General features: G+C 44.6%; 2 protein-coding genes across 2 annotated transcripts in view; one reads left to right on the top strand and one right to left on the bottom strand.

Moving 5' to 3' along the window:
- The window catches only part of CCZ1 (CCZ1 homolog, vacuolar protein trafficking and biogenesis associated), a 30,848-nt gene extending 6,489 nt beyond the window's left edge, over positions 1-24,359 (top strand). The window contains exons 8-15 of the mRNA XM_059154033.1: positions 6,044-6,125; positions 7,955-8,016; positions 8,311-8,422; positions 14,454-14,487; positions 15,117-15,234; positions 22,213-22,371; positions 22,644-22,771; positions 24,009-24,359. Of these exons, the coding sequence (XP_059010016.1) occupies positions 6,044-6,125; positions 7,955-8,016; positions 8,311-8,422; positions 14,454-14,487; positions 15,117-15,234; positions 22,213-22,371; positions 22,644-22,771; positions 24,009-24,064 (751 nt within the window). The 3' untranslated portion in view covers positions 24,065-24,359. The remainder of the gene's footprint in view (positions 1-6,043; positions 6,126-7,954; positions 8,017-8,310; positions 8,423-14,453; positions 14,488-15,116; positions 15,235-22,212; positions 22,372-22,643; positions 22,772-24,008) is intronic.
- Positions 24,360-26,627: 2,268 nt separating this feature from the next.
- The window catches only part of RSPH10B (radial spoke head 10 homolog B), a 52,961-nt gene continuing 51,807 nt past the window's right edge, over positions 26,628-27,781 (bottom strand). The window contains exon 20 of the mRNA XM_059154032.1: positions 26,628-26,960. Coding sequence (XP_059010015.1) covers positions 26,786-26,960 — 175 coding nt within the window. The 3' untranslated portion in view covers positions 26,628-26,785. The remainder of the gene's footprint in view (positions 26,961-27,781) is intronic.

Genomic DNA, 27,781 nt, shown 5'->3' with positions numbered 1-27,781 from the left:
GTTTTTCCCCACTCATTTTCATTTTTTTCATCATAAGTGCACTCTCGAGTCCCGTCCCCTATGTCCCCCATCTCCCCACCCATCTCCCCTCTAGTAACCATCTGTTTGTTCTCTATAAAGAGTCTGTTTCTTGGTTTGTCTCTTTTTTTTTCTTTTGCTCATTTGTTGCTTAAACGCCACATATGAGTGAAGTCATACGGTATTTGTCTTTCTCTGACTGACTGATTTCATCTAGCATTGTAGTCTCTAGCTCCATCCATATTGTTGCAAATGGTAAGATTTCATTCTTTTTTATGGCTGAGTAATATTCCATTGCATGTATATACCACATCTTTATCCATTTACTGATTTATGGATACTTGGGCTGCTTCCATAGTTTGGCTGTTGTAAATATTGCTGCTATAAACATGGGGAGTCCGGGTGCATGTGTCCCTTTGAATTAGCGTTTTTGTCTGTTTTAGGTAAGTACTCAAGAGTGCAGTTGCTGGATCGTAGGGTAGTTCTATATTCAGTTTTTTGAGGAAGCGCCATACTGCTTTCCACAGTGGCTGTGTCACCACCAGCTTGTGTTCCCACCAACAGTGAAAGAGGGTTCCTTTTTCTCGACATACTTACCAACACCTGCTGTTTCTTGTGTCGCTGATTTTCACCATTCTGAGAGGTGTGAGGTGGTACCCCATTGTAATTTCGATTTGTATTTCCATGATGATAAGTGATGTTGGGCATCTTTTTGTGTGTGTGTGTTGGCCCTCTGGATGTCTTCTTTGGAGAAATGTCCATGTTTTCTGCCCATTTTTAAAAATTGGATTATTTGTTTTTTGGGTATCGAGTTGTATCAGTCCTTTATATAGTTCAGATATTAACCCTTCATTGGATTTGCGGGTACCTTCTCCCATTCTGTAGGTTGCCTTTTAGTTTTGTTGATTGTTTCCTTCACTCTGCAGAAACTTCTTATTTTGATGTGGTCCCAGTAGTTATTTTTTCTTTTATTTCCCTTGTCGCAGGAGACATTATCTTGAAAAATGTTGCTACAGTCTGTATCAGAGACATTACTGCCTATGCTCTCTTCAAGGATTTTTATGGTTTCAGGTTTCACATTTAGGTCTTTAATCCATTTGGAGCTTTTTTGTGTGTGTACGATGTAAAAAAGTGGTGCAGTTGCATTCTTTTGCATACTGCTGCGCCACACCATTTGTTAAAGAGACTCTTTTTTCCCCATTGGATATCCATTTCTCCTTTGTTGATGGTTAATTGACCATATGATTGTGGGTTTATTTCTGGATTTTATGTTCTGTTCCACTCTCCTGTTTTTATACCAGTACCATACTGTTTTAATCACTACTGCATTATAATATAACTTGAAATCTAGAGTTGTGATGCTTCCAGTTTTGTTTTTTCAAGACTTTCAAGACTGCTTTGGCTATTTGAAGTCTTCTGTGGTTCCATACAGATTCTAGGACTGTTTGCTCAATTTCTGTGAAAAATGCTGTCAGTGTTTTGATAGGAATCGTGTTAAATGTGTAGATTGCTTTGGGTCATAGAGACACATTAACAATATTTGTTCTTCCAGTCCATGAGTGTGGAATGTCTATTTGTGTTGTCTTGAATTTTATTTTCAGCGCAGTTGTAAATAGGATTCTTTTTTGTTAATTTCACTCTTTCTTTCTTTCTTTCTTTCTTTTTTTTTAAGATTTATTTATTTATTTGACAGAGATTACAAGTAGGCAGAGAGGCAGGCAGGGGCGAGGGTCAGGGAAGCAGGCTCCCTGCTGAGCAGAGAGCCCTATGCGGGCTCTATCCTAGGACCTTGAGATCATGACCTGAGCCTAAGGCAGAAGCTTTAACCCACTGAGCCAGCCAGGGGCCCCTTAATTTCACTTTCTGCTGCTTCATTATTAGTGGGAATGGAAAAGATTTCTGTACGTTGAGTTTTGAGAATTTACTGAATTCATTTATCAGTCTAACAGTTTGGTTTTTTTGTTTTGTTTTGGTTTGGTTTTGGTGGTCTTTAGGGTTTTCCATATATAGTGTCATGTCATCTGCAGATAATGAGAGTTTTACTTCTCCCTTACCAATCTGGATGCCTTTTTATTTCTTTGTTGTCTGTTTACTGTGGCCAGGACTTCCAGTGCTATGTTGAATAAAAGTGGTGAGAGTGGACATGCTTTGTCTTATTCCTGACCTTAGGGGAAAGCTCGCAGTTTTTCCTCAATGGATTTGATGTTGGCTGTGGGTTTTTCATATAGGACCTTTATTATGTTGCAACATGTTCCCTCTAGGCCTGCTTTGCAGAGGGTTTTTATCATAAATGGGTATTGTACTTTGTTGAATGATTATTCTGCACCTACTAAGATGATCATATGGTTTTTATCTTTTTCTTATTGATGTGATATATCACATTGATTGTTTTGCAAATATTGTACCACCCTCGGATTTTGAGAATAAATCCCACTTGATCATGGTGAATGATTTCTTTTAATGTATTGTTGCATTGGTTTGTTACTTATTATATTGTTTTGGAAATTATCTGAGGGTAGAAACATCTGTCTGTCCCAGGACATGTCCAGAACCTGGTATACTGTAGATGCTTGGTTGTGAGCTCAAAGTGGATGGTTAGTAGAAAATATCTTCTAGTTCTGTTTGGACTTTGTTGCATTTAATGGATGGATTTGGTTTTGCAGTGGCCATGATAGGATTAGACATTACTGCTGTTTGGTAGGAGGATGTCAGTCAGCTTTCTTGTCCAGAACTCTTGGCCTGTTTTTTGGAGAATTTTCTTTTTAGTGAATTGATTTACTTTCCAGGAGTTAATACTTTTATGAATAAATGCTTTAGATATTTCTTAAGTGAATCAAAGTTGACCATATCCTTGGATCTTGACTAGATTATTTTATATTTAATACATGACAGTAACACTTGTGTTGTAAACAAAACCGATCCTGATTTGAAAGATTTTGCATTGCATTCAAATGCATCAGTTGAGATTTAAGCTGAGGAAAATATTTTGTTTTGTTTTGTTTCCCAAGAAAAAACTGTATAAATAAGAAAAAATTATTTTAAAAAATAAGCTTAAATAAGAAAAAATTATTCATATTAAACAACCATATGTGAGAGACTTTGAGAGAACACCTATCCTTCTGAGCACGAGTAGGCTATTGTCTGTCTGATGTGAACCCTTGATGGAGTCCTGAACCATTTCCTGTCAGTGCAGGAATTTTCTGCTTGTGTATTTATTTATCTGTTTGTTTATTTGCACTAAGGAAGGAAGTGTTTAATTTTTTTAACGTTTTTCATAAGAACTTCCCCCCAATAGTAACATCTTCCATAATTATAATGCATTATTGGCTCATTTATTTTTTGTAGGGGAGCTGAAGTAGGGTTGGGGCTGGCAGCCACTGGAGAGAGGGCTGCTGTGGTCCGAGCTCATGGAGATCCTACAACTAGGGCAGGCCTCTCTGGAGGCAAAGTGGGAATTGCCTACTTGGGGTTTTGTGCTCTGAACACCTGGCTGCAACTTAGTATTTCTCTTTTTCATTTTCTATCCAGATGACCAATACAAAGTATTTAACATCTGGCGTTAAATCTGAAGCGAAATCACCAAACAAAGCGCCAGTCCCAGTACACGTGGTGAGCCATTCAGCAGTGTGGTTTGCCATCTCCTCCTACAGGGTTTTTTTCTACTTCATGTCCTATGGTCTAGAACAGCGGCCTTCAGTAAGAAAATAGTGCAGGGGCTCCTAGGTGACTCAGTCAGTTAAACATGTGGCTCTTGAACTCAGGGTTGTGGGATCAAGCCCCACATTGGGCTCCACGCACAGAGGGGCGTCTGCGTGGGATTCTCTCTCTCCCTCTGCCCATCTCTCTGTTCACTGGCTTGCTCTCTCTCAAATAAAGTCTTTTTTTAAAAAGGACTATTTATTTACCTGAGAGAGACTGTGCTTGAGAGAAAGAGCACAAGCAGAGAGAGGGGCAGAGGGAGAGGGAAAAGCAGAGTCCCTCCTGAGCAGGGAGCCCGATGTGGGGGCTCAGTCCCAGGAACCTGAGATCATGACCTGAGCCGAAGGCAGATGCTTAACCAACTGAGCCACCATGTGCCCATAAATAAATAAGGCTTAAAAAAAAAAAAGAATACAATACAAGCCACATATATAATTTTAAGTTTCCTAGCAGCTATGTTCAAATGAAAAGAAACTAGTGAAATTAACCTTTTGGCACCATATATCTAAAATTATTTATTACAACATGTAAAAGCTTAAATTATTCATGAGCTATTATAAATTTATTATTTCAACATGTAAGCAACGTAAATTTTTTTTATTAAAAGATTTTATTTATTTATTTGATAGATCACAGAAGCAGAGAGAGAGGGGGAAGCAGGCTCTCTGCTGAGCAGAGAGCTCGATCCTGGGGCTCAATCCCAGGACCCCGAGATCATGACCCGAGCCACCCAGGTGCCCCAACAACATATATTATTAATGAGTTATTCTTTTAATGCTAAATCTTTAACAGTCCAGTGTATGTTTTACATTCATTTCAACAAGCCACATCTCAGGTGTTCAGTACCCACATATGCCCAGTAGCTGCTCTCTTTTTTTTTTTTTTTTAAAGATTTTATTTGAGAGAGGGAAAGTGAGCAAGAGAGAACAAGAGAGAGAGAGCGCGCATCAACGAAGGGAGAGGAAGAAGCAGGGCTGAGCAGGGAATCTGACGCAGGGCTTGATCCCAGGACCCTGGGATCCTGACCCGAGCCAAAGGCAGACACTTAACCGACTGAGCCACCCGGGCACCCCCAAGTAGCTGCTCTTACTGGAACCGCAGCTCTAGAAGACGTTGCCCAGCCCATAGTCGTTTATGTACTGCCTTCTACTACCTATCATTGACAGCTCTCCACTGGTACTTCTTACTCAGGTCTTAAAAGGAAAATAACATCCAGAACCTGTTTTGTTTTCCTCTTCCTATCTTCTTACCTCAGTTATTTCTGTAAAAGAAAACAGAACAGGTGACTTTTCATGTGTTTGATGGGGAGATTTCATCTGCCCAGTTGGCTCGTGGTACTTTGAGAGTTAAGAGTTGCCGCAGGACGAGCTGAATGATCCTGCCAGCCCTGGTGGTTTCCGTTGAGGGCGAGACCTTATGAAAATTGACCTGGAAGGGGGAAGAGGTGCGAGAGGAAGAGGAGGAGATGAGACAGCACTGGAGGAACCTCAGGAAGGAGCAGCACATACTTGCCAGGGGAAGCCGAAATTTTCTAACAGATGGTTTCACTGGGAAAAGAAGAGACAGCCTCCGGAATATGGTGTAGAGGCTTGATTCATAATAAAGTTGGATTTCATCATAGGATTTTTTTTTTTTTTTTTTTGGTTGTACTGAATAGAAAAAGAATCAGATACAGACTCATGGTCTGTTTATATCCCTACCTAGAAAACTGATCTCAAATAGGGTCTGCTGCCTGCTAGTGTCTCAGCCCTATTTCCACGTGCTACTCACCCTTGCCTCGGTTCAGATTAGACTTGAAAGGTAGACCCGAGAGTGTGTTTCATTCTCTCCCTCCTCCCTTCCTGCACGGAAGTCATAGATTTAAAGTCCACATCCGTTTCCGAGACCGAGCAGGAGCGTAGGCCCCATCGGCAGCACGCCAGTGTTCCCCAGGAGGCTGGGTAGAAGTATGTGGCATGTCTATAGACCCAGAAAGCGAAGCAGAATCTGCTACCTGGAGTGGAGTGTGGTGGCTGTTAACACTCCCTGAAGAATTACACCTGAGGTTCAAGCAGGGAATCGAGTCAGATCAAATCAGACCAGTGACTGTTTGTTTACAATGGCGTATAGAATACAAGATGACACAGACGTAGCCTTTGCTGGCTCAGGATAAAGTGCTAGCGGCAGAGCAGTTTAATTCATTCCCTTCTGGAACTTCCCAGTCCAGGAAAGGGCTTCTGGGTACAATGTAAACAAGCAAACAAGAGGAGTGTTACTATGACCCGAGCCACAGGAAGACAGAAGACCAGTTCCAGGCTTTTAACACCATGCATTTCTGATGTTTCAGGAGTGGGTTAGAACAAGACGACATGAGAATTTTATACAAATACCTCACCACGTCTCTGTTTCCAAGGCATATCGAGCCTGAGGTACGGGCCGGGCACTGGGCTCCCTCCCTCCCCGCCAACCCCTGCCTCTGTGTGTATGTATGTTGTATGTATTACGTATGTACGCACACCCGTGCTGGAGGGCTGGGGGCTTGGGGGCAGAGGGTGGAGTAACGCGGTGGTCGGTGGGGCAGCTCTGATCTAGATGTTACATTGCTAGTGTGACATGTATGTGGTTGTGTACCCCTTAGACCAGAAAACCACGTATGTCAGCTCTTCCTCCTTTCGTTACATTCCAATACAATAGCAAGGGTCTGTTTTTAAGAGGAGCAATTCATTGAGTAGTGGAGAAACGGGTTTGAGGCAGGGTTCTGGGAACTTGAAAACACCTGGGATCTTTGTCAGAAGAAAGGTGAATCCTGTGGACTTGTCACCTACAAGCATGAGATGTGATTCCGTGGATGGTCTTTTGCCTGCCTGCCTTCTCCACCGGGCTACTTACTTTCCCAGTTTTCTGCAGAGACCTGTATGTAAAACTGCAGCCTTCTCCCCAAAGTGTCCTTCTGCCACTCTTACTAGGTTGGAGATAAAAAATATCCATAGCCCACAAATCATTTTGGCCTAGATGCGTTCATGTGCTGGCTTGTGCTCTTCCCTCCCTCTGTTGAAGGTTGTGACATGAAACAAGAGAAAAACCTCTTTGATAAGAAATTGAAAGCCAGGTTTTAAGAAGGACCTGGTCCTGCACGTACGCCCTTTGTAGGCAGTTTGAGTACAGTAGCTCATGTTTCTTAAGTACGTACTGTGACCCAGCACTGTCCTGAGTGCCCCGCAAACATGCATTATCTCCTGGCGTCCTGATAACCGTCCCGAGTAGGATAACTTCTCCCCACCTTACAGACAGGACACTCAGGCTTAAATGGCACACCCGGGGTCACCTAGCCGGGGAAGCGGCAGGCCATGACTTGATCTCCGGATCTGCCTGAGGCTAAAGCACCTCCTTACATCCACGCCCTCAGGAGGCTTTTCCGTGTGTGACAGTGCAGCTACCCCAACAGAAAACTCTGGTCCTTTATTATCTGCCCAAAGAGCCGGGCTTAGAAAGTAGGAAACCACAGGATTCAACACGGCAGTGTTGAGTGTGGACGCATGAGGCCTTCTTTTTCAGTACGGGCTGCCTCTGTGAGAGTCAGATATCCATTTTCACTATTGGATTTAGAATGTTTTTCAATCTTTTTTCTGTGGTTATATGCTAAAATTTTATATAGACTAAAAGAATGTCAGAATTTTTTTTAGAAGAATGAGAGGTTTCAGCTAACATGACTACTGGATTTGGATTTTTTTTCCTCCTTTCCTGTGCCTATTGAAATAGTACATCTTCAGCAAGTGTTAGGCATGCGCAACAAATACCAATCCAGGAGGAGGCGGGATGTCCTGGCTGAAAGCTTTGATGTCAGATAGTCATGGGGTTGACGGCTGGCTGTGCTGCTTCGGAGCCGTGTTTGCGGGGGAACTTCTACTAACTTGAGTTTCCACAACAAGAAAATAAGAGTGTGCTGCCTCTAGGGTCCTATGAGGTGGTCATTGCCTAGCATACATTAACACCATGGGAAATTTCGGCTATTGCTGAAAAAGGAACTAAATCATTAGATGGAGTTCAGGGTCCAATGAAGTTTTGATCGTTCTGGTTCCTATCAATGCATTCTTTAGGTAGCTCTTGTAATCCCCTTCGCTTTTATTGGTGGGGCGGAACGTGTGTAAATGAGACAGGAAAATGGCATGGAGCCCACTAGCAGGTATAAATGTGGTTTTCAAAGCTTCAAAAGGAGAAAATCTAATAAGTCATTTCTGGACGTTGACTTTGTTTACAGTTGGCGGGAAGAGATTCTCCAGTAAGGGCGGAGATGCCAGGAAATCTTCAACATTACGGAAGGTAGAGCTTCTGGTCTTTGATCCACAGTATTAGATTTTATTATCTTTTTTGGTAAAGGTAAAATCATCAACTCTGAAATTACCTTTGTGTTATTTACTGGCAATTGTTTACTGCAGTGGAAACGCTTTTGTTTCCAGTGAATTAAAACTTTATCATACTCTGATTTGGTGTTTTCCAAGTAGCGTCTGGCTTCCCAAAAAGAAAATGAATCTATGTTAAGTGGGACTATATCCTGTTTTATGTATTCCTGTTTATCCCTTACCTGATTGAGTCATTTCTGTGCTTCCTTTTCAGATTTCTTACTGGACCCTTGAACCTTAATGATCCAGAAGCAAAATGCAGATTCCCCAAAATTTTTGTAAACACAGATGACACTTATGAAGCACTCCATTTAATTGTCTATAAGGTAACAACTGTTTTTCCCTCCAGCATTACAGATTAACATGAAAGTAAATCTTTCTTGCGTGTGTACACGAGTGTGTGTGCCTACACGCCCCTGAAATATTTCTCAGATCAGATGTTGAAAGTTCTCATTATTGAAAAACTCGGAATGGGTGGCCCTCTGGAACAGTGGGTTTATTTTCAGCTCCTTTTCAATGCTTTTCTTATTAGTGAAGGAATCGCTGTCTGACACTGTCTGAGGCTGTGACTCAGAAGCATTCGGAAGTCCTGTGTGCTCACACACAGAGGCCAGCAAAGGTGGTGTTGCTTCGTCGTTAGATGCCTTCCGGTGTGGGACTGGCCACATTCCAGTAAATTCTGCTTTCACGGATTGGAAAGCACAGACTTGGCGGTTCTATTAAAATAGTCCAGTTATAGCTTGGTTATGTTAGCTTGGTTTTTGTAAAGGTGATTTTGGTTCAAGAAGGAAGGCTAAGCAAGGGTGTTTATCTTCTTCCCCACCTGAGAGTACAATTATGTTTGAGTCTGTAAAGACCTAGAAATGGTGGCGTGCGAGCACCGGGCGGAGGTGAACCTCAGTGTGAGGGATTCGTCTCTCCCTGGAAGGCAGGAAGGGGGTGTAGGTGGGGTGTTGATGGATGAAGTCCGGCCAAGGAGGAGTGGGGGGGTGCACTAAGGCAAGAGCCTGCCTGCCCCCACAGAAGCCCAGAGAAGCCCCCAGCTTAGAGATAGCACCTAAGGAGTCCGGAGTAGGAGGCGAGCTTGGAAGGAAAGGGAGTGAGTGTTGCATATAAACCAGCCAGACACCCCTTTTCCATCCTCACATACTCACAGGCAACCAAGCACCTATTCCTGGGTGAAAGTCAAGCCTCTTTTTTTTTTTTTCCCCCGGGATTATAACCTGAGCCAAAGGCAGACCCTTCCAGGTGTCCCTCAAGGGTCATTTTAAAGGAAAACAATCTGGGGAGCCAGAGCGTGGCCAGCTTGGGTGTGCACAGCTGAGAGTAAGTGCTGATTGCGGGAGCCCGGTGACTGCTGCCCTCGTCCTGCCCCAGAGCAGGGCCTCCCTCCCTGGTCAGCCATGCATTCCCTTGTTCTTTAGTGTGCATGGAAAAACAAAACTAGATCTTGAGAGAAACAAAAATTTGTCTGCCAACAGAGAGAATGTCTAAAAATTAGCATCTACAGAGATTAGAGAAGTGTATCTATAGAATCGGAACAGGACGACCTAAGAGTCAGGGCTAGAATAAACTTAGGGTAATTGAAAACATTAAACATTTTTTATTTATTGGGGCAAGATATACATAGCATAAAATTTGTCATTTTAACCATTTTTAAGTATATGGTTCAGTACATACACAGTGTTGGACAAACTTACCACTGTTTCCAGAACTCATCTTCACCCAAAATTCTGTACCCATTAAAAATAACGCTTCAGTCCCTGTCCCCTGAAAATATGCTTGTTGACACGAGAACTTCATTAGAAGGTTAAAGATAAGTTGCCCTGCTTTGAATGTAAGATAACATGACAAGACATAAAAAATATGGAGAAAATCATTGAACACTACATCAAAAACCAGTGATGTACTATATGTGGGCTATTTGAATTTAAATTTAAAAAATAATAATTCCTTTAAAAAGCAAAAATTTTTTAAATAAATAAAATACAAAAAAAAAAAAAAAAGAGAGAGGGATCTCCACATCTGATTCACAGAAAGTTGAAGGAGAGGAAATTAGTCGAGTGTATTATGAGGACATATCTAGCTGAAGAGGAACACATCTCCCAGATTGAAAAGGCCCACTGAATGTCTCACGCAGTGAATCAAAAAGACCCACTCCAGTCCACTCAGTGGGCAGTTTCAGAAATATATAAAGAGAAGATCCCAGAAGCTTCCAGAAGGAAAATCAGGTCATCTGTAAATAAAATCGGCATGAGCAGCCTTTTCTTTACAGGCAGCAGATACTAGGTGACAAGGGAAGGAAGACTTTCAAAGTTCGAGAGAGAGGGATTTTCAGTGTGGAATTCTTTGCCAAGCGCAACTGTCCCATCGCAGGTGAGATCAAAGAGAGGGGTGTTAATGGCGGAAAGTCTCAGGAAGGTTACCCCATGTGTCTGGTCTGAGGGGTTTGCGTGGGTTTGTACGTCAGAACCAGTGAGGAAACCAAGAACGAGAATACCTCAGAATCCACACCCGTGGCCCGGACACTTGAGAACAGGAAGAAGGCGGCTTGCGGTGATTGAGCTCTGAGTCTGTGGTGGGGGTTAGCACCTCGGGGATTTCTGCGGTGGAACAGAGAAATGGGGGTGCAGGGACCCTGGGTGCAGGGACCCCAGAACAAATAGATGTTACATTCATAAAATAGTACGACTGCGAGCTTTGATTAAATGTTGGGTGTTCTAAGGAATGGCCCAAGAGGAGAGAGTCCCAGGGAAGATGTAGAGACGGTCTGAAAATGAACCGTAACTGGGGTAGGGAAATGCCCACGTCTCTAGCAAGTGAAAATCATTCTCTGAATGACTCGGTAATGATTCCGAACTCCAGTGGAAGAAATATCCTGGTACTCTCTGTTGTTTATTGGATTTCTGATCTTAAGAGTCAATCAATAGGTAGAATTTTAAATGGGATGATGGCATCACCGTTATTTTAAAAAGTTAGCTTTTTTCCAAAACAGCTTTGTTGAGACAGAGTTCACATACTGTATAATTAGCCCAATTAAAGTATTCAGTTCAGTGGTTTCTCACTGCAAAGTGTAGGACTCCTCAAGACCACTCTTGCTTCTGACACACGCTGCTAGCTCAGGGGCCCCCAAGACAACCCAGGAGTTCACTAGAGGTGCTTGCAGGACTCAGAGAAGCTGGCCTGCTCCCACTCACGGTTTATTACAGCAGAGGAGTGCAAATGAAAGATGGCCCAGGAAGGAGATACTCGGGGCAGGACCCGGGAGTCACCAGGCCTGGGCTTGCCCCCTCCCGGTGGAGCTGTGCAGACAGCACAGGGCCTGTTTCTCCCAGCAGGGACGTGTTACATGTGCGGAGTCTTACCATCCAGGGCAGCTCTCTCGAGCCTTGACATCCAGAGTTTTGACTGGGCCTTGGCCTTGCAGACACAGCCTTAGTCGCCAGCTCTCTGGAACTCTGCTGATGCCACATGGGCTCGGGGCCAGAAGGATGTTGGCCTGTGGTTTTTCTCTCCTTCTGAAGTCATGGTCTGGTTTTGGTATCAGGCTACTACCGGCCTCAGGCTGGGTTGGGAAGTGTTTCCCCATCTCCTGTGTTTTGGAAGAGTTTGTGAAGGATTGCTGTTAATTCTTTGAATAATTGGTCACTGTGAAGCCACCTACATCTGGGCTTTTCTTTGTTGGAAACCTTCCCATGATGAAAGAGTGTCTGTCCTCGTTCTAGGTCTTACTGTCTGTCTCTTGAGTTGTTTCAGTTGTTTGTGTCTTACTGGGAATTTGTTCTGCTTGTTCTTCGGTGGTTCGTTTATAATTTTTTGTAGTAGTACAGCCTTAAAATCCTTTCCCTCTCATAAAACAGTAATGGTGGCTCCTCTTTCTTTTCTTTTTTTTTTTTTTTTTAAGATTTTATTTATTTATTTGACAGCCAGAAATCACAAGTAGGCAGAGAGGCAGGCAGAGAGAGAGAGGAAGGGAAGCAGACTCCCTGCTGAGCAGAGAGCCCGATGCGGGGCTCGATCCCAGGACCCTGGGATCATGACCTGAGCCGAAGGCAGAGGCTTTAACCCACTGAGCCACCCAGGCGCCCCAGTGACTCCTCTTTAATCCCTCATTTTAGTGATTTGTATCTCCTCTCCTTTTCACTGTGTATTTTTTGTGTTTCCTCTCCTTTCGTTTTGCTCTTTTCAGAGAACCAGCTTCTGATATTGATTTATTTCATATTTTTGCTCTGTTCTCTATTTCATTTACTTCTGCTTTGATCTTTGATATCTTCTTCCTTCTCTTGCTTTAGGTTTAGTTTGCTCTTCTCTTTTCCAAGGCCTGAGGATGGAAGTTTAAATTCTTGATTTTGAGATCTTCCTTATTTTTCATGTATGTGTTGATGGCTCTGAAGTAAAGACTGACGCTGTTGATTCTCAGATTTCGTGGATGTTCTTAAACATTCCTCCATCTGCTCTCTGCCCTTCGGACAGTTTCCCTCTGGAAATTTAAAGTATTGTGTTGGGTTTTTTGTTTGTTTGTTTGTTTTTTTTTTAAGGTTTTATTTATTTACTTGACACACAGATAGAGATCACACGTAGGCAGAAAGGCAGGCAGAGAGAGGGGGAAGCAGGCTCTCTGCTCAGCAGGGAGCCTGATGTGGGGCTCAATCCCAGGACCCTGAGATCATGACCCGAGCCGAAGGCAGAGGCTTAACCCACTGAGCCACCCAAGCGCCCCTAAAGTATTGTTTTTTATAATTTTCTTTAATTAGGGTGTTTGAGGATTCTGTGGAGCTTGTCATGCCACCATTATGAACAGGCTCCCAAGTCCTGGTCCTCCGTAGACAGCCGGTGACCTGTGTTTGGAGATGTGATGTGGCGTCTGAGAGGAGCACGTAGTTAGGGGAGCAGGGTAGAGCAGGACTGTGTGTCTGCTGATGGTCACCGGGGAAGTGATGGCCTGCAGGGTTCGTTATGCTATTTTGTGTGCTTTTCTATGTATTGGAAATTCTTCAGGTTTTTAAACAGGGACTCGAAAGGCACATTTTAAAAAAAACAACCTGTAAGGAGTTACACATGCAGCTGCTGGCAGGAAACCCTGTAGATGATAGACAGACGGGGGTGGGGCTTCCGTGTGGAGGGGCGCCGTGAAACACCGCGTCGCTCAAGTCACAAGGAGGCCAGAGGCCACTCACCTCCACAAGGTAGCACCTCGGAAAGCAGAGCCGGTGGTCTCAGATGTCCTGATATCTCAGCAGAGGCTGGAAGTTGGAATCTTCATAGGAAACTAGTGGGCATCTAAGGCAGAGTTACAGACAAAGAGACACATAGTGGATGGAACTCGCCTGTGGGCCACCAATGTTGCCACCTGTTTATAAGCGGGTGAGAGTTATGATTCACTTACAGAATAGTGCACGAGTGCTTGAGTATGCCGTGCGAAAACCGTTACGGCTGCCGAGGCTGAGAGGGGGATGTGGGGACAGGTGCAGGGATGGGGGACAGGGCTAAGTGTGCTCGTATGAAAAGCAGCCATCCAGGAGCTTGTCCCTGCGACTGTGGTGTGAGAAGTGGGCCATTTGGGGCTGTAGGGTCACCCTTGGGGAACCTGGAGAGGCTCTAAGCAGCGGGGAGGAAAAGGAAGGCCGATGAGGAACTTCATCACTGTCGGGATTCAGCGTGCCACCTGAAGGCCACAGTGGTAGAGCCACGGTCTCTAAAACGGTTCCGGTGGCTGCCCACAGGGACGGGCCTCAGGAGTTCAGTGGCTTTTTCTCCGAAGGCCATATGTTCTGTGAGACTTTTTGCCACTGTGCAGTGTATGCAGTAATACATTTAACCATGTCTGGTTATTTGATTTATGGTTGCTGTAGCCAGGGTCACGGTGCAGCATTCGCTATCATGAAAGGGGAGACAAGGGGACATTCATCTTCTGGGGCGTTTTAACTGTGTTCATGGAAACTTTCAAAGATACACAAAAATAGACTAGAAGAATGAATCCCCAGGCACCCATCACACAGCTTAATTTAACGAACAGCATGCTTATCTTTCATCTGTTTTCCCTGTGTGGTTTTTATTTTATTTTATTTTTTTGCTTGCACATGTTAGATCATGTCATTTCACTTGCAGAGGCTTCAATTTGCATCTCTAATGAGGGCATCTGTTTTCACCTAACCACCGTGTTATTAGCACACCTGGCAGCATAAACACTTTCCTTAATGTTCTTTGCTCTGTAGTCCATATCCAGATCTCTCCAGTTGACTAAAAAATATCTTGACCAAGTGATTCAAGTCAAAATTCAAGGAGAGCCTCTGCACTGGGTCATCGAATTTCTTTTTTATGCCGTTTTGTAATCCTTGGTTTGTTTTCTCTCCCCAGGCCATGAGTGCAGCTGTGTGCTTTATGATCGATGGTAGGTACACACCTGTGTCCGACTTCAGCCCGCGTAGATAAGCCTTCTCTCTTTACGCTTTGCTGTGCTCTGTCCTTAAACAGTAAACATGTTGTCATAGAGGTTCTATTAAGCACAGCTCCCCTCTGTGAGCTCTGCTAGAAAACTAGCTCTGTCTCATATTTTTGAAGTGCTGGCCTACCTGCTTCCTAGCAGCTGGCCCTGGGCACCTTTCTAAGCCTCCCTCCCTGTGAAGTGATAACAGGAGTACCTTTTTCAAAGGGGGCTTCGGGGGTTAAATCGGGTCATGTTTGTAAAGCACCAAAGGGCTGCTGGCCCCTGAGTACTATGTGGTATGTGTTAGATACTTGACCTTCTTCGGCCAACTTACCACCCCACGGGGTATGCTTAAATTGACATTCACAGTGAGATAGGTCTTTGACTCTTGTACACCTTAACTATAACTAACTTCGACTCTCCTGTTTCTCTTCTCTTTGGGAGGACAGGGAGAGCCTGTCATTTAATTGTTTTATTTTCCCAATCAGTAAAGTTTTCATTGGCATACTGTAATTAAGACCGTTAGATGAATACTGACCTTTTCAACACAAAGAATTCTAAAACTTACTGGTATTTTTTAAATTACTTGTTAGCCTCTGTACAGCCCACGTTGGATTTTTGCCGAAGACTGGACAGCATTGTTGGGCCGCAGCTCACAGTGCTGGCATCTGACATTTGTGAGCAGTTTAACATCAACAAAAGAATGTCTGGGTTTGTACTTCGCTTCGTGTTTACTTTCTAGCATTTAACTGGTTTGGGAAGAAGAAGGGTCGTTTTTACTTAAGCAAATGGATGGTCATATCATTTGTGTTTTCTCTGACTCCGGAGAACAAACGTGCAGCTCAGTCCTGTCTGAAAAGCTCCCTGGGGAACTGGGCAACAGTTCCTGAGCTTTTCTGCTCCAAGATGATGGTGGGGGCCAGGTCTTCTGTGAATATATTCCCTCAGCCCACCCCTGACTGTGGCGTCAGGAATGGGGTGGGGTGTACTAGCCGTGCCTGCGGGCTGCACCCCGTGAGAGCCACCTCACATCCCACTGGACCAGCCCAGACTGTAAATTCACATTGGCCGTGGCGATCGGCAGGGCTTTGCCTCGTGTAGACAGAAAGCACCTCGCCTGTTGTACATACGTGTGTGGTGGAGAGTTGGCCGTGCTGTAGGCCATTAGGGCGTTGGGCCAGAATCTGGTGCCTTGAAAGACGCTAGCTCCAGGCATGTATTGGGAGACTCTGGTTAAACTCATTTTGGTTCTAAGAACACTGGGAAGTCATTGAACCTCTTTCTATTCTCTTCCCAACGTAAAGTCATACGCCGTAAAGATTAAGCGAGCACATGGGAATTCGAGAAACAAAAGCCCTCTTTATATGGACTTCCTGTATGTTTGAGAAGTTACTAACTTGTATGAATTTTTGTATAACCAGTGTTCATAGTGGCCCCGTGCTGTGTGTATACGGTCTTCCAGAAGCCCCAGCCTGTAGAGAGGACACACACAGGGTCCGGGTGTTAGTCCGTATAGGTTTTGTATCTGCATGTGGATTGCTACTGTCAACAGCTTACTTCCCATCGGAAAAGATTAAGCCAAGAACTGAATGTGCCTGACCACTTTGCATCTTGAGGTTTAATTTTTTTAATTCAGTTTAATTAACATACAGTGTATTATTAGTTTCAAGGTAGAATTTAGTGACTCATCGGTTGCACGTAACACCCAGTGCTCCTTCAAGTGCCCTCCTTAATGCCCATCCCTCAGGTACCCCACCCCCGACCCCCCTTCCCTGCGGCAACCCTCAGTTTGTTTTCTAGATTTCAGCATCTCTGTGGTTTGTCTCTCGAGGTGTCATTTTTTCACCATGAAACTGTCAGATTTTCATTTCTGAAGAAAGCATGAGTGAGTCAGATCTGTTTGGTATCATGCAAGTTATAAACTGCTGAGTGGAGAGAGAGAAAGTCTAGTAAGTTCCCTGCTTTCCCAACCTGCCCCCCCCCCCGGGAGATTGCTGGACGTGTTAACCGTTCTGCCAGTGCTTTCCGGGGACGTGACGGATTTTCACGAGCTCAACGGCGAATACCTGAGGAAGTCTTGCTTGTAAGAGACCTCCTATTCTGCAAAAGTCAACTCTCCTCAGGATTGTACAGAAGTCATGTCACGTATTTCTCATTTTTTTAAACTTTGGTTTTATTGTTTTTTATAATATACAAGTTTGGGATTTATATACTTCATTTAGTAGTCACTTCTTATAGATTTCTACCTTTGGATCATACTCATGGCTTTCTACCCTGATATCATAAATCTATGCCATTTTTATCTCTGGTACTTTTAGGGTTTTGTCTTCCGTGTTTCAATCTTTAATTCACCTGGGATTTTCAAGGGCTAGAGGAAGGGCTCTGAGATTTTTTTTTTCCCCAAAAAACAATAGTTTGAAGAAAGGAGAGGGCCATGGACATTAACAATCTAATTTCACTAGGAAGAAGTTTTCTCTCTGATATTTTATTATGGAAATTTGCAAACAGGAAGGTGGAAAAAATGACACCATGAACACACACACAACCCCCGCCCCCTTAGATTCTGTACTTACTCTTGGCTCTCTATGGTCTAGCACAGCTCCATCGCGGGGGACAGTTACTGGTAACCGAACTGCTGTGTAGTATCCGTGGCCCCTGAAAGATGGACACCTGGAAAACTCGATGGTAGAACACACAACTTAGGGCAGTGCCAAGAACCGAGGCTCTAGAGGCATAGTTGGTTTTGTCTTTGAAAGTTGACCTTAAGTGCTCTCACCGCATCTGAGATTTTATATGTAACAGTGGCCTCGCTTGCCAAGCTGTTAAGTATCAGCTGACCAGAGGAAAATGCTCTTTAGTACAAAAGATAATGTGCTTTTCTTCTGGAAATCCTGACTCAGGTCAAACCATTTTATACTCCAGTCCTAGGACCTCCAAGACTCACATCCCAGCTCCTGCCCGCATTACTGAGGGGTGAAGGGTACTGTATGTGGCAGCCATCCCCGTCCTGACCCCAGAGGTGAGCGCCAGGATCCTGGTGCCCAGCTGTTCTGTTAGCTTCAGCCCTCAGTGGACACCAGCTGTAGGGCTGACTCGGGGCATAAAGTTGAGTGTTGAATCCATATGCTTAAGCTGCAGTTCTTTTAATTGTTCCTTTGAAAGTTGAGGTCACCCCTTTAAAGAATGGCGTGAAGTAGATTCATTGGTCTTTCGTTTCTATTACGTGTGTGACACTTCGATTTTTTTCTACTCAAGGACTTTGCAATTCAATTATTTTAAATCTTTTTTCTTTTTTTGAGTGTAATTTATAATTTTTATAATTATTTATATTTTTAATTTACTTATATTTTTCTATTATTTATAATTTATAATTAATTATAATTAATTTTTTAAACATTTATTTGAGAGAGAGAGAGAGAGCAGGAACAGGGGGAGAGGGAGAAGCAGACTCCCCTCTGAGCAGGGAGCCCAATGCGGGACTTGATCCCAGGACCCTGAGATCATGGCCTGAGCCAGAGGCAGATGCTTAACTGAGCCACCCAGGCACTCCTGTGTCCTTAGTTTTTGAATTCAGAAATATAAATATTGGAAATCTTCTCTCATTTAGCTTGTATCTTTTTAGACTTGTACACATAGGAAAACAGTGACATATACACAGTGTTCTTTATGGATGGGTTTCTTAAACTATTGTGCTGTAAATCTGTACCTTTTAAAAAATACATGGCAGGGGGGCTCCTGGTGGCTCAGTTGTTAAAGTGTCTGCCTTCGGCTCAGGTCATGATCCCAGGGTCCTTGGCTCAAGCCTCAAACTGGGCTCCCTGCTGAGCGGGAAGCCTGGCTTCTCCCTTTCCCGCTCCCTCTGCTTGTGTTCCTTCTCTTGCTGTCTCTGTCAAATAAGTAAAATCTATAGGAAAAAAAATATATGGCATGAATGTCATTTTAAACCAATAAATTTGGATCTGCCTCTCCTCTTTCAGGGCTTCACGTACTTAATTGGATAGATGTGCTCTGTTCGTTGAATCATTGTGGCATTCGCTGGGAAGTCTGGTTCTACCCATTAGCATTAAAATAGCTCTGTATTAAGCAATCTGGTGCGTATGTGCACTCATCCTCTTAGGAGATGTCCCTAGCATAGAGTTCTGGGGCAAAGGGAATGTGCAGTGACAATGTGGTCACCTCCCATAGGAGCCACTCAGTTCTTTGTGGTGTGTCTTGACATCTGCTAGGAGACATCGAGGTTGGCATTTCTGTCTCTTCCACGTACTGCCTGTCCTTGTCCATTGGCTCTTCCCACTCAAGTGCTTTTATCTTTGCTTTTACGTCCATGTTCTTCAGTCATGCCACGTATTTTTTTGAGTTTGGTTTTACTATTTTTGGTAACATGTCTGGGATTTATATGTAATCCATTTTATTAGGCATCTCCTTTAGATTTCTCTTTTCACTGGCCTACGTACAGTTTTCTATCCCAACATCATTTTTTAAAATGCCATTTTCATCTGTGGTACTTTTATGGTTTTATCTTCTGTGTCTCGGTCTAATTCACCTGGAATTTTTAAGGGCTAGAGGACGGGCTCTAATTTAAAACTCCCCCCCCCCCCATATCGATAGTTTTCTGAATCTGAGACATTTGTTTCTGTTTCTTTCGCATATTCCCACTCACTAGCCGCTTTGAATGCTGAATTTTGGAAAGGTGTGAGGAGGAGGAGGAAGTACGAAGTTACTGAAAAGGGAGACTCTTTCCTGGGAGCAATCTGTGTAATCCTTTTTTTTTTTTTTTTAATTTTTTTTATTTGACAGACAGAGATCACAAGTAGACAGAATCAGACAGAGAGAGAGTGGGGAAGCAGGCTCCCCGCTGAGCAGAGAGCCCGATGCAGGGCTCAATCCCAGGACCTTGAGATCATGACCTGAGCCGAAGGCATAGGCTTAACCCACTGAGCCACCCAGACACTCCTGTGTAATCCTTTTTTATCAGTCACTTTGAATATATTCATAAACCAGCCCAGTTGCTTGGGAGGTTGACGGTGCTAGGATTTCTAGCGAGGAGCACACCCACTGACGGAAGGTTGGTAACGACGAGGCTCAGGACGGGATGCCAGGCAGAAGGGAAGCGAGAAGGGATGGGTTTGCCCGGCTGGCATGCAGAGGGAGAGCAGGGGCGGGGGAGCCTTCCTTCCAGGGTGGAGTTCACGTGCATAGTCCAAGGGCTCAGCTGTGCCCTACTTCCTGATTACCCTAGACATGCGAAGGAGCAAGAGCTGTACTGTGTACAGTCTATGCGCCGGTCAAATCAGGATCTTATTTTTCAGTTCAGTTTGGTAAGTGAGGAATAGCCATCCTCACCTAGAAGCCACGTGTGTGGCAACCTAAGCCGTCTGGAGCAAGGCCCAGAACAAGTAAAGCCACCAGATGGTCTCGGTGCTCCCAGCCAGCCATTGACGTCTGCAGGGAGCCTCCACAGGCAGTCAAGTGCCTGCTGAACCGCGGATTTCCTCCATCGGTCCAAGCCTTTCCTGGCACGCTCTTGGAGTTTGGGTGGGTTTTCATATACCTGGTCCTTAAACACTGACGTCTCCGGCAGCTCAGTTAAACCGAAGCTGTTTCCTCATGGGGCCCCTCCCTGTGATTCTGCCAATCACAGGTACTTGGGTTTTCAGCCGATTGTAGAAGGAAGAGGCAAAGGTATGGGAAGCTGACAGAAAGCAGAAAGTCCTCTCCAAAACAGCCACTTAAGACAGGCCCCACCTTTCCGTGTTCTTTGAGGATATCGTTACTGTGCTAGAATATTTTAAGCCAAACTTCGTAACAGATTGTCAAGAAGGATTCTGTATTTCCCTGCGTGCAGTGTATTTTCTGTTGACGTAGTTAACTGTATTTAGCATGTTCTTTTTTTAAGGAGGCAGGAAATTTGCATTTCTGTGTTTAGAGAAAAAAAATGCTTTGGTGTTTAAGAGGAATCCGTTTCCAGTCTTTGGAAAAGATACCAGGTGAATGTGGCTGCTACTCCTTCAAAATTTGCACACTGTTTGTTATATGTTAGGTTTGATAGAATCAGTAAGCCTGTAGGATGAACATTATCCTTGCTGTTTTTACTGTGATCTGGTCTCTCCTTTTTCTTTCATTAAGAGGACAGTAGTGGAAAAGCAAGTAGCAGTTTTTCTATTCCTGTTTTTACGCCCTCCTCATGGAAGGCAGAGTGGAAAAAGGCCACAGTGGTCCTTGTCTTAACTACTGGATAGCATTTGCCAAATGTAAATTTCCATCAGGGGTACAAAAGAAATAATTTAAATCTTCTTAGAAGAGTTTCTTACATACTCTAAATGAGGGAAAGAGGAAGGCCACAGCAAGTGTTTTGGGGTGACACAGAACAGCCAGGACTGTAAGCGTGATTGCGGCTGGGTAGAAGTGTGCCCGGACAACGAAATTCCCAACTCTTTCCAGATGTCTTTTAAATGTTCCATCTTTCCAAACAGTGTTTCTTGTAGTTACACTTGCTTTTCTTAGTTTTAGGAGCTTACTAAAAACATATTCTGGTTTTGTTAAGAATTCTCTTTTCATTCTCCTGGACACTAAGCCTTCCACATTCTTTCTTTGCCTAGATGTAAAGTATTACAGTAGTAACCCACTTTTCCGGAGGTCGGATTTCCGGTACCCTCAGCCCACCAGAACATGGCTGCTAACCCTGAAGTAAGCAGAGAAGCTTCTGAGCCCCCCAGTGGCAGGGCTGCTCAGGCTGGCACCACACCCCAGAGTATAACATGCGAGGGTGCAGGGAGGGCGGGAGGCCCCGGGAGCTGTGGCCTCACTGTCGGGGCTGTGGCCTCACTGTCGGAGCGGCTTCCTCCGGAGTCCAGACTCAGACCTGGGAGGTGGTGTGGTAGCCTTGACCAATCTTTTCGAATAATAGAAGACCTATTCCAATTAAAATATTCATTATGCTTCAGCAGAAAAGCCTAAGAAGCCTTAGAACAGTCTCTCCCTCGCGAGTGGTGAAAGCTTTGTTACAGGAGTAAGCTTCCATTCTGTGGCAGTTTACATCCAGGGAGCGTGTTCATTCCGCAGCCCCGTGGGATCACGGAGCCATGACTCTTCCTGAAACGGGTCAGCAAACAACTTCTGCAAAGGGCCACATAATACGCATTTCAGATTTTGTGGGCACACGTGTTGCAAGTGCTCCACTGTCCTTGAAGTGTGGAAGTGGCCACAGGCCGTATATGAACGCATGGGTGTGGCCATGGGCCACTAAAGCTTTATTTAGAAGAATGGACACTTTTGCGCCCCAGGGCCACTAGTCGTTTGCTGACCTGTCTGCTGGAAGACAGGTGGCCTGTGTGTAGTTTGCATCTGTTTTTAAAAATTCAAAACGCAGAGCATAATCAAGTGATTGCCATTTCTAAAGCATTATTATTGAGAAAATCCTCACAAAAACGGTTATAATACTGGTTTTTCAAAAAGATAAACTTGAGCTTTCTGGAAAATTCCATCATATTGAATACTTCACGGTTATCAAATAAGTTACTAGTGAACAAGGAGCCTATTACATCTTAACTGAGATTCTTGATTTGAAGGCCCAGCCATCGAAAATACAAGGTCTTAGCCACATGGATTTAAGGTTTTAACAATGTGGTGCTATTGTTTGGATAATTATTCTCTGAGAAATGTTACCATTTTAATGACATGTTTTCATAGGTCTGAAAAAGAACCCCAGTTCAAGTTTATCTACTTCAACCATATGAATTTAGCCGAGAAGAGTACAATTCACATGAGGAAAACACCTAGTGTATCACTTACTTCCGTGCATCCGGATTTAATGAAGATTCTGGGCGACATCAACAGTGATTTTACTAGGTAATTCTGACAACTTCTCAACTTGGGCGTTCCCTTTCTAAGGAGAGAAGCAGCCCTGAAGGAATCCTCTTCAAAGTGGAGTGGCCCAGAGCCACCTCAGAGGGTCCCCCTTCCGAAGAGATCAGGAGGCCCGAGAGTCACTGGTCACTTGCACGGGACTCCCCACAGTTTCCAAGTGACTGGTTTCCAGTCTCTGGTCTCAAGAGTAGATGTGTCTTTTTGCTCCAGCTAACCCTGTAACAAACTTGCCTTTTGGAACTCGTGTCTTGCAGAGTGGATGAGGACGAAGAAGTCATCGTGAAGGCGATGAGCGATTACTGGGTTGTCGGGAAGAAGTCTGACCAGCGGGAGCTGTATGTTATTCTGAATCAAAAAAACGCAAACCTGATTGAAGTCAACGGTAAGTAGGCTTTGGTACTTGCGTGCTCTCCATTTGGGGTGCCTGGAAGCCTGCTAGGGAGCGAGTCATGATGGTGTGGATGTGAGCAGATGCCTGTCGCTTAAAGGAAACCGTGATTTGATCCATTTTGTGTTATTCTATTGCAAAGTTCCTTGAAAAGGTGTGTGAAAGACTTCCCTGTGTTACAGATTTGGCAGTGGCCAAAGGAAAATTTTCTGTAACACTAAAAATAAGAATCCCATGGGTTTATTCATTGTATGTAAAAATGTCCACTTTTGGGGGCACCTGGGTGGCTCAATGGGTAAAGGCCTCTGCCTTCGGCTCGGGTCATGATCTCAGGGTCCTGGGATCGAGTCCCGCGTCGGGCTCTCTGCTCTGCGGGGAACCTGCTTCCTCCTCTCTCTCTACCTGCCTCTCTGCCTACTTGTGATCTCTGTCAAATAAATAAATAAAATCTTTAAAAAAAATAAAAATAAATAAAAATGTCCACTTTTATTCCTGGTGATAAAGAGACAACCCTAGGCGGAGCCATCAGGTTCACTGGGCGGGTCAAGCCCCCACCCCCCCACTCCCCACGCACCCCCACCTTCCAGCCCTTGCAGTCTGGTCCCAGGCCAGCGCATTGTGTCTGATCCTGACAGCTGCTTGAGCTGGCCGAGAGGGCAGTGTCCCCTTCACTGCCTGGGGCTCCCTGGCTGCTCTGCTCCCGAGGGCGGGTTGGGGCAATGGTAGGTAGGAGAAGAGTTGGTGTGTGGTTTCATTTTCTGCACAAATCTGCTAGGACACAGGACATTTTTCTCTTCCTAGTACTTGTAGCAAGAGTCATGTGCATTAGCAACAGGCACCTGGCGCAGGGGGGACTGGGAGTCATGGTGACGCCCCCTCTGGGAAGCACCGGAGCCCCGGCCGACGTGGCGGCTCGGGTCCCTGGAGGGTTGCATCAGAGTGCTCAGCAGGTCAGGGGCCTGCACCTCCCCAGGCCCGGAGGAGGCATGCCGTGTGCCACAGCACTGAGGTCTTGGGGCACATAGGGCTTTGTTGTCCTTTCTCTTGATTGATGAACGCTTCTGGCCTAGGCCTTGGAGGGGAAAGGTCAGTAAATGGGGACATTTCTTCCCAGCTGTGTTCCAGAAGAGTTGAAAGTACTAATGTGTAGCCTGTAGCCTTTGAAGTGAAAACCTGTTTCTCACCTCCCTGTTTTCTGTTTTGTTTTTTCTTTTTTTTTCTTTTTTTGCAGAAGAGGTAAAGAAACTCTGTGCAACGCAGTTCAATAACATATTCTTCTTGGATTGACCCATAATGGCTCGCCGGAACATCTTTTCCAAAAAAACAACTCAGCAGGCGTTTTGTTTACCACTGCAGGTTCTCGGTCATATTACTGACTGAATTAATGACAATAGTAAAGCAATACTTGCTTTGAAGAATCAAATTTCTACTCAGTCTGATGATCCGCTGGGGTTTTTAGATTTTAAATATTTATGTGGAAATAATTAAGGTAGTCGGCTACATCTCTTTCATTCCATTCTTTTGACATTATGTGAATATTTTACTGGAAAATAAGACGAATAAATTGTTAAGGTTTTTAAAATTCTGGTCTGGCTGTGAGTCTCTCAGCTGTTGCTAGCTTGGGGACCACTCCATCCCACGGGCCCCGGGCTTGCCCTTGGGGCTACTCTGGCGGCTACAGTTTCCCAGAGTTCGGGTCTCTTCCCGGTCAGTGGAGCTGCAGTGGCGAACCCGGAGCATTTGGCCAAAATAATGGCTAGACTTGGTTTTTCTCTTGAGTACTAAGGTGATTTCTAGACCACGTACACTATAGAGGACTGAACGGAAGTGCTCCAGTGTGCAGTGTGGTCTAAACGTCCAGCGTTCTTGATATGTCGCGTAGAAGCCCGGAGTGGCCACAACTGCTTGCGTCCTCACAGCGGAGATGTCGCCTGGCTGGAATTTTTGTTGCCACTCTCGTGTCTTCTGTAACTTTCTCTTTCCATTATGAAATCCTGAATCCCTCTTAACCCACAAGTTACCTGAGACTGTGTTTCCGGCGATAGAAGGCGTTCTGTGTCGTGGCTTCGTTGCTGACTTACCAGTTGCAGCACAGTTAGATCATGGTCTCAGGAGTATCCTTTGAATTTGTTCTTTTCAACTGAAAATGCAGGCCGTATTTATTCAGTACTGCAGTCTTGTTTCTGTGTATTCAGACTTCTCAGTTTCCTTGCTTAAATTATCCTTACCATGTGTTTGTCTTTTTGACTGGTTTCCTCCTTGTAATTCTGCTGGCTTTTGCGAGGCCATCCTGTAAGGTGTTTATGAATAATGCATCTTTCGGGGGGTTGGTCCTTTTATTATTATTTCTGGTTTTATCCCTATTCAGTTGTTTGCTTTTAATCTTGTTCTTTTTAAATTTTTTATTTTTTTATTCTTATTTTTTTAAGTTTTTTTTTTAAAGATTTTATTTATCTGACAGAAATCACAAGTAGGCAGAGAGAAAGAGGAAGGGAAGCAGGCTCCCCACTGAGCAGAGATCCTGACACGGGGCTTGATCCGAGGACCCGGAGATCATGACCTGAGCCGAAGGCAGAGGCTTTAACCCACTGAGCCACCCAAGGCGCCCCTATTTTTTAAAGATTTTATTGATTCATTTGACAGAGGGAGACCTCAAGTAGGCAGAGAGAGAGAGAGAGGAGGAAGCAGGCTCCCTGCTGAGCAGAGAGCCTGATGCGGGGCTCCATCCCAGGACCCTGAGATCATGACCTGAGCCAAAGGCAGAGCCTTTAACCCACTGAGCCACCCAGGCACCCCTAAATTTTTTTTTTTTTTTTTTTTTTTTTAGAGAGAGAGACAGAGGAGGCAGGAGGTGGAGGGGAAGAGTGAGAGAGGGAGTGAGAATCTTAAGCAGGCTCCACACTCAGCAGTGGAGCTTGAGGCCAGGCTCAATCTCTTGACCCTTGAGATCACGACCTGAGCCAAAACCAAGAGTCCAATGCTTCACTGACTGAGCCACCCTGGCGCCTCTAAACTCTGTTTTTCTAATAGCGCTTACTAGTCCAGTCCTCTCGATTAGATTCTCCTGGTACATCTTTTTTCAGATCTTTATTTTTATCCTTTCTATCTGGTTTTAAGAAGTTTCCCTTGTAAAGAAGAACAGTGAAGTGAGTTTCGATTTTGAACCCTGTCTAATTATCTGGGGGCGTGGGCAGAGGAAGAGGGGGTGTCGAACCTGCTCACAATGGTGGGCTATACCCGTGCGCTACCCACTAGCTTTGGTGATTTCGGTTTCCAGCCTTTTTCTTTGTGTTTTCCCTTTCCCCAGCTTCATGTTGGATGATCATTTCCTTCCTTCCCCTAGTTTGGAAGCCACAGATTGTATGTTCATGCTTTTGGTGGTTATCCTTAAATTTAACACAGATTAACACAACATTTTCTAACACAGACATCACCCTTCCCTTACGGCACACCTATCTATCCCTCAGCCTTTCCGCCTTGGCCCTGCAGTGTTTGCTGCGCTGGGGAACTCCTGGGAGCTGGGGAGGAGAGGCTACGACACAGCACGGGAGGACAGGTATGATTTGGACACGGGGTGGTGACAGGCAAAGATGGTGATCCAGGCTGTGGCAGGGGGCCCTGAAGAAATGTTTAAATAAATCTGTCTTCTGGTGAGTTTTATCAGATTCTAAACTTTATCACCTGTACTATACTTTGATATATATACTTTATATATAAACAATATAGTATATACTATAGCACACATGGGTATTAAATGCATGTGCCATATATATATATATATATATTTTATTTTTATTTTTTTTTTTTAATCATTCAGCTCCGTTTTCAAAATGCAGGCGTTTCTGTGATTCCAGCACATAAGAAACATGAAATGCAGTGGCCCGGGCAGTGGTATTTCAAAGACACTATGACAAGAAGGAAGACACAATTTTATTGGTCAGGAAATGTGTTACTGTGCTTCCATTGTAAGCGCCTTTTACATCTGCATGTCCTTGGGGCTCGTAACCTCTACTTTTTCTTTTTCTTACTTGCGGCGGGCTTGCTGGATTGGGATACTGCCGTGTCCTCTTTGGGGGGGCTTGGTGTGAAACTCGAGGATGGGGCATCCACCGGTTCCTTGAGCACAGTGATGTCCACATCACATTCTGGTCTTTTGGCCTCTTCCTCTCTCAAGCTGTTCAGCCTAACACAAGAAGCAAACACAGGAAGGTACCTTTGATTTTTCCTTGCAATTTCAAAACCAGCTTTATGCTCTATTTCGTTTATGCCAAGTAGGCCATCCCTAGATTTCAACAGTTTCTGTAAGCAGAACTGTAAATTGTCCTCACTTTGCCTGATATACAAAGCGATGCCATGTCTGGACAGTCCAGAATAAAATTTTCATGTATCTAAAGTGATTTTTGAACCATTTTCCTCTGTAGCAACTTAGCAGCTAGTAAGTAGCCTTTTAAAATACTCATGGTCTTTGCCCCTACATATAGTTTAATGCTTCCTTCAACAGACCATCAGGCTCAATGTGTGTCTGCAAAGAGCAGGCTTTAGCACTCTGGCCAGATGTGACTGCACAGTTCTCGACCACGGTTCTAGAAAGGTGGGCGCTCAGCATGGGCAAGGCACTGTTTTAGACACGTCACAACATCCGCTCACTGAATCCTTGCAACAGCCTGATGTGGGGGATTATCTGCACGTACAGATGGGGAAACCAAGGCACTGAGTGGACCTTGCCCAGGGTCACCTACGTGCCAAGGGGCAGGGCTGGGATCCGAACCTAGTAGCCTAGCTCTGTGGCCCCTCGGTGCTTCTCTGTGTGTGCCCTGGGGCCCAGGTGTTCCCACCGCCCGGGAGAACCAGTGGTCCCAGGCAGGATTCTTCCCGCAGTTCCAGGTTCTCGGTGCCACCAAAGGAGCCGCCTCCCTGAGGAAGTTGTACACTTTTCATGAAAGCCTTTGGTCCCCGGCCAGAGATGGGAAGGAAAGCTGGAGGAGAGGAGCCGGAAGGTTCTGT

This window comes from Mustela lutreola, chromosome 17 (genome assembly GCF_030435805.1).
Source record: "Mustela lutreola isolate mMusLut2 chromosome 17, mMusLut2.pri, whole genome shotgun sequence".
Classification (NCBI taxonomy): domain Eukaryota; kingdom Metazoa; phylum Chordata; class Mammalia; order Carnivora; family Mustelidae; genus Mustela; species Mustela lutreola.
This window is presented reverse-complemented; position numbering and strand designations above follow the sequence as displayed.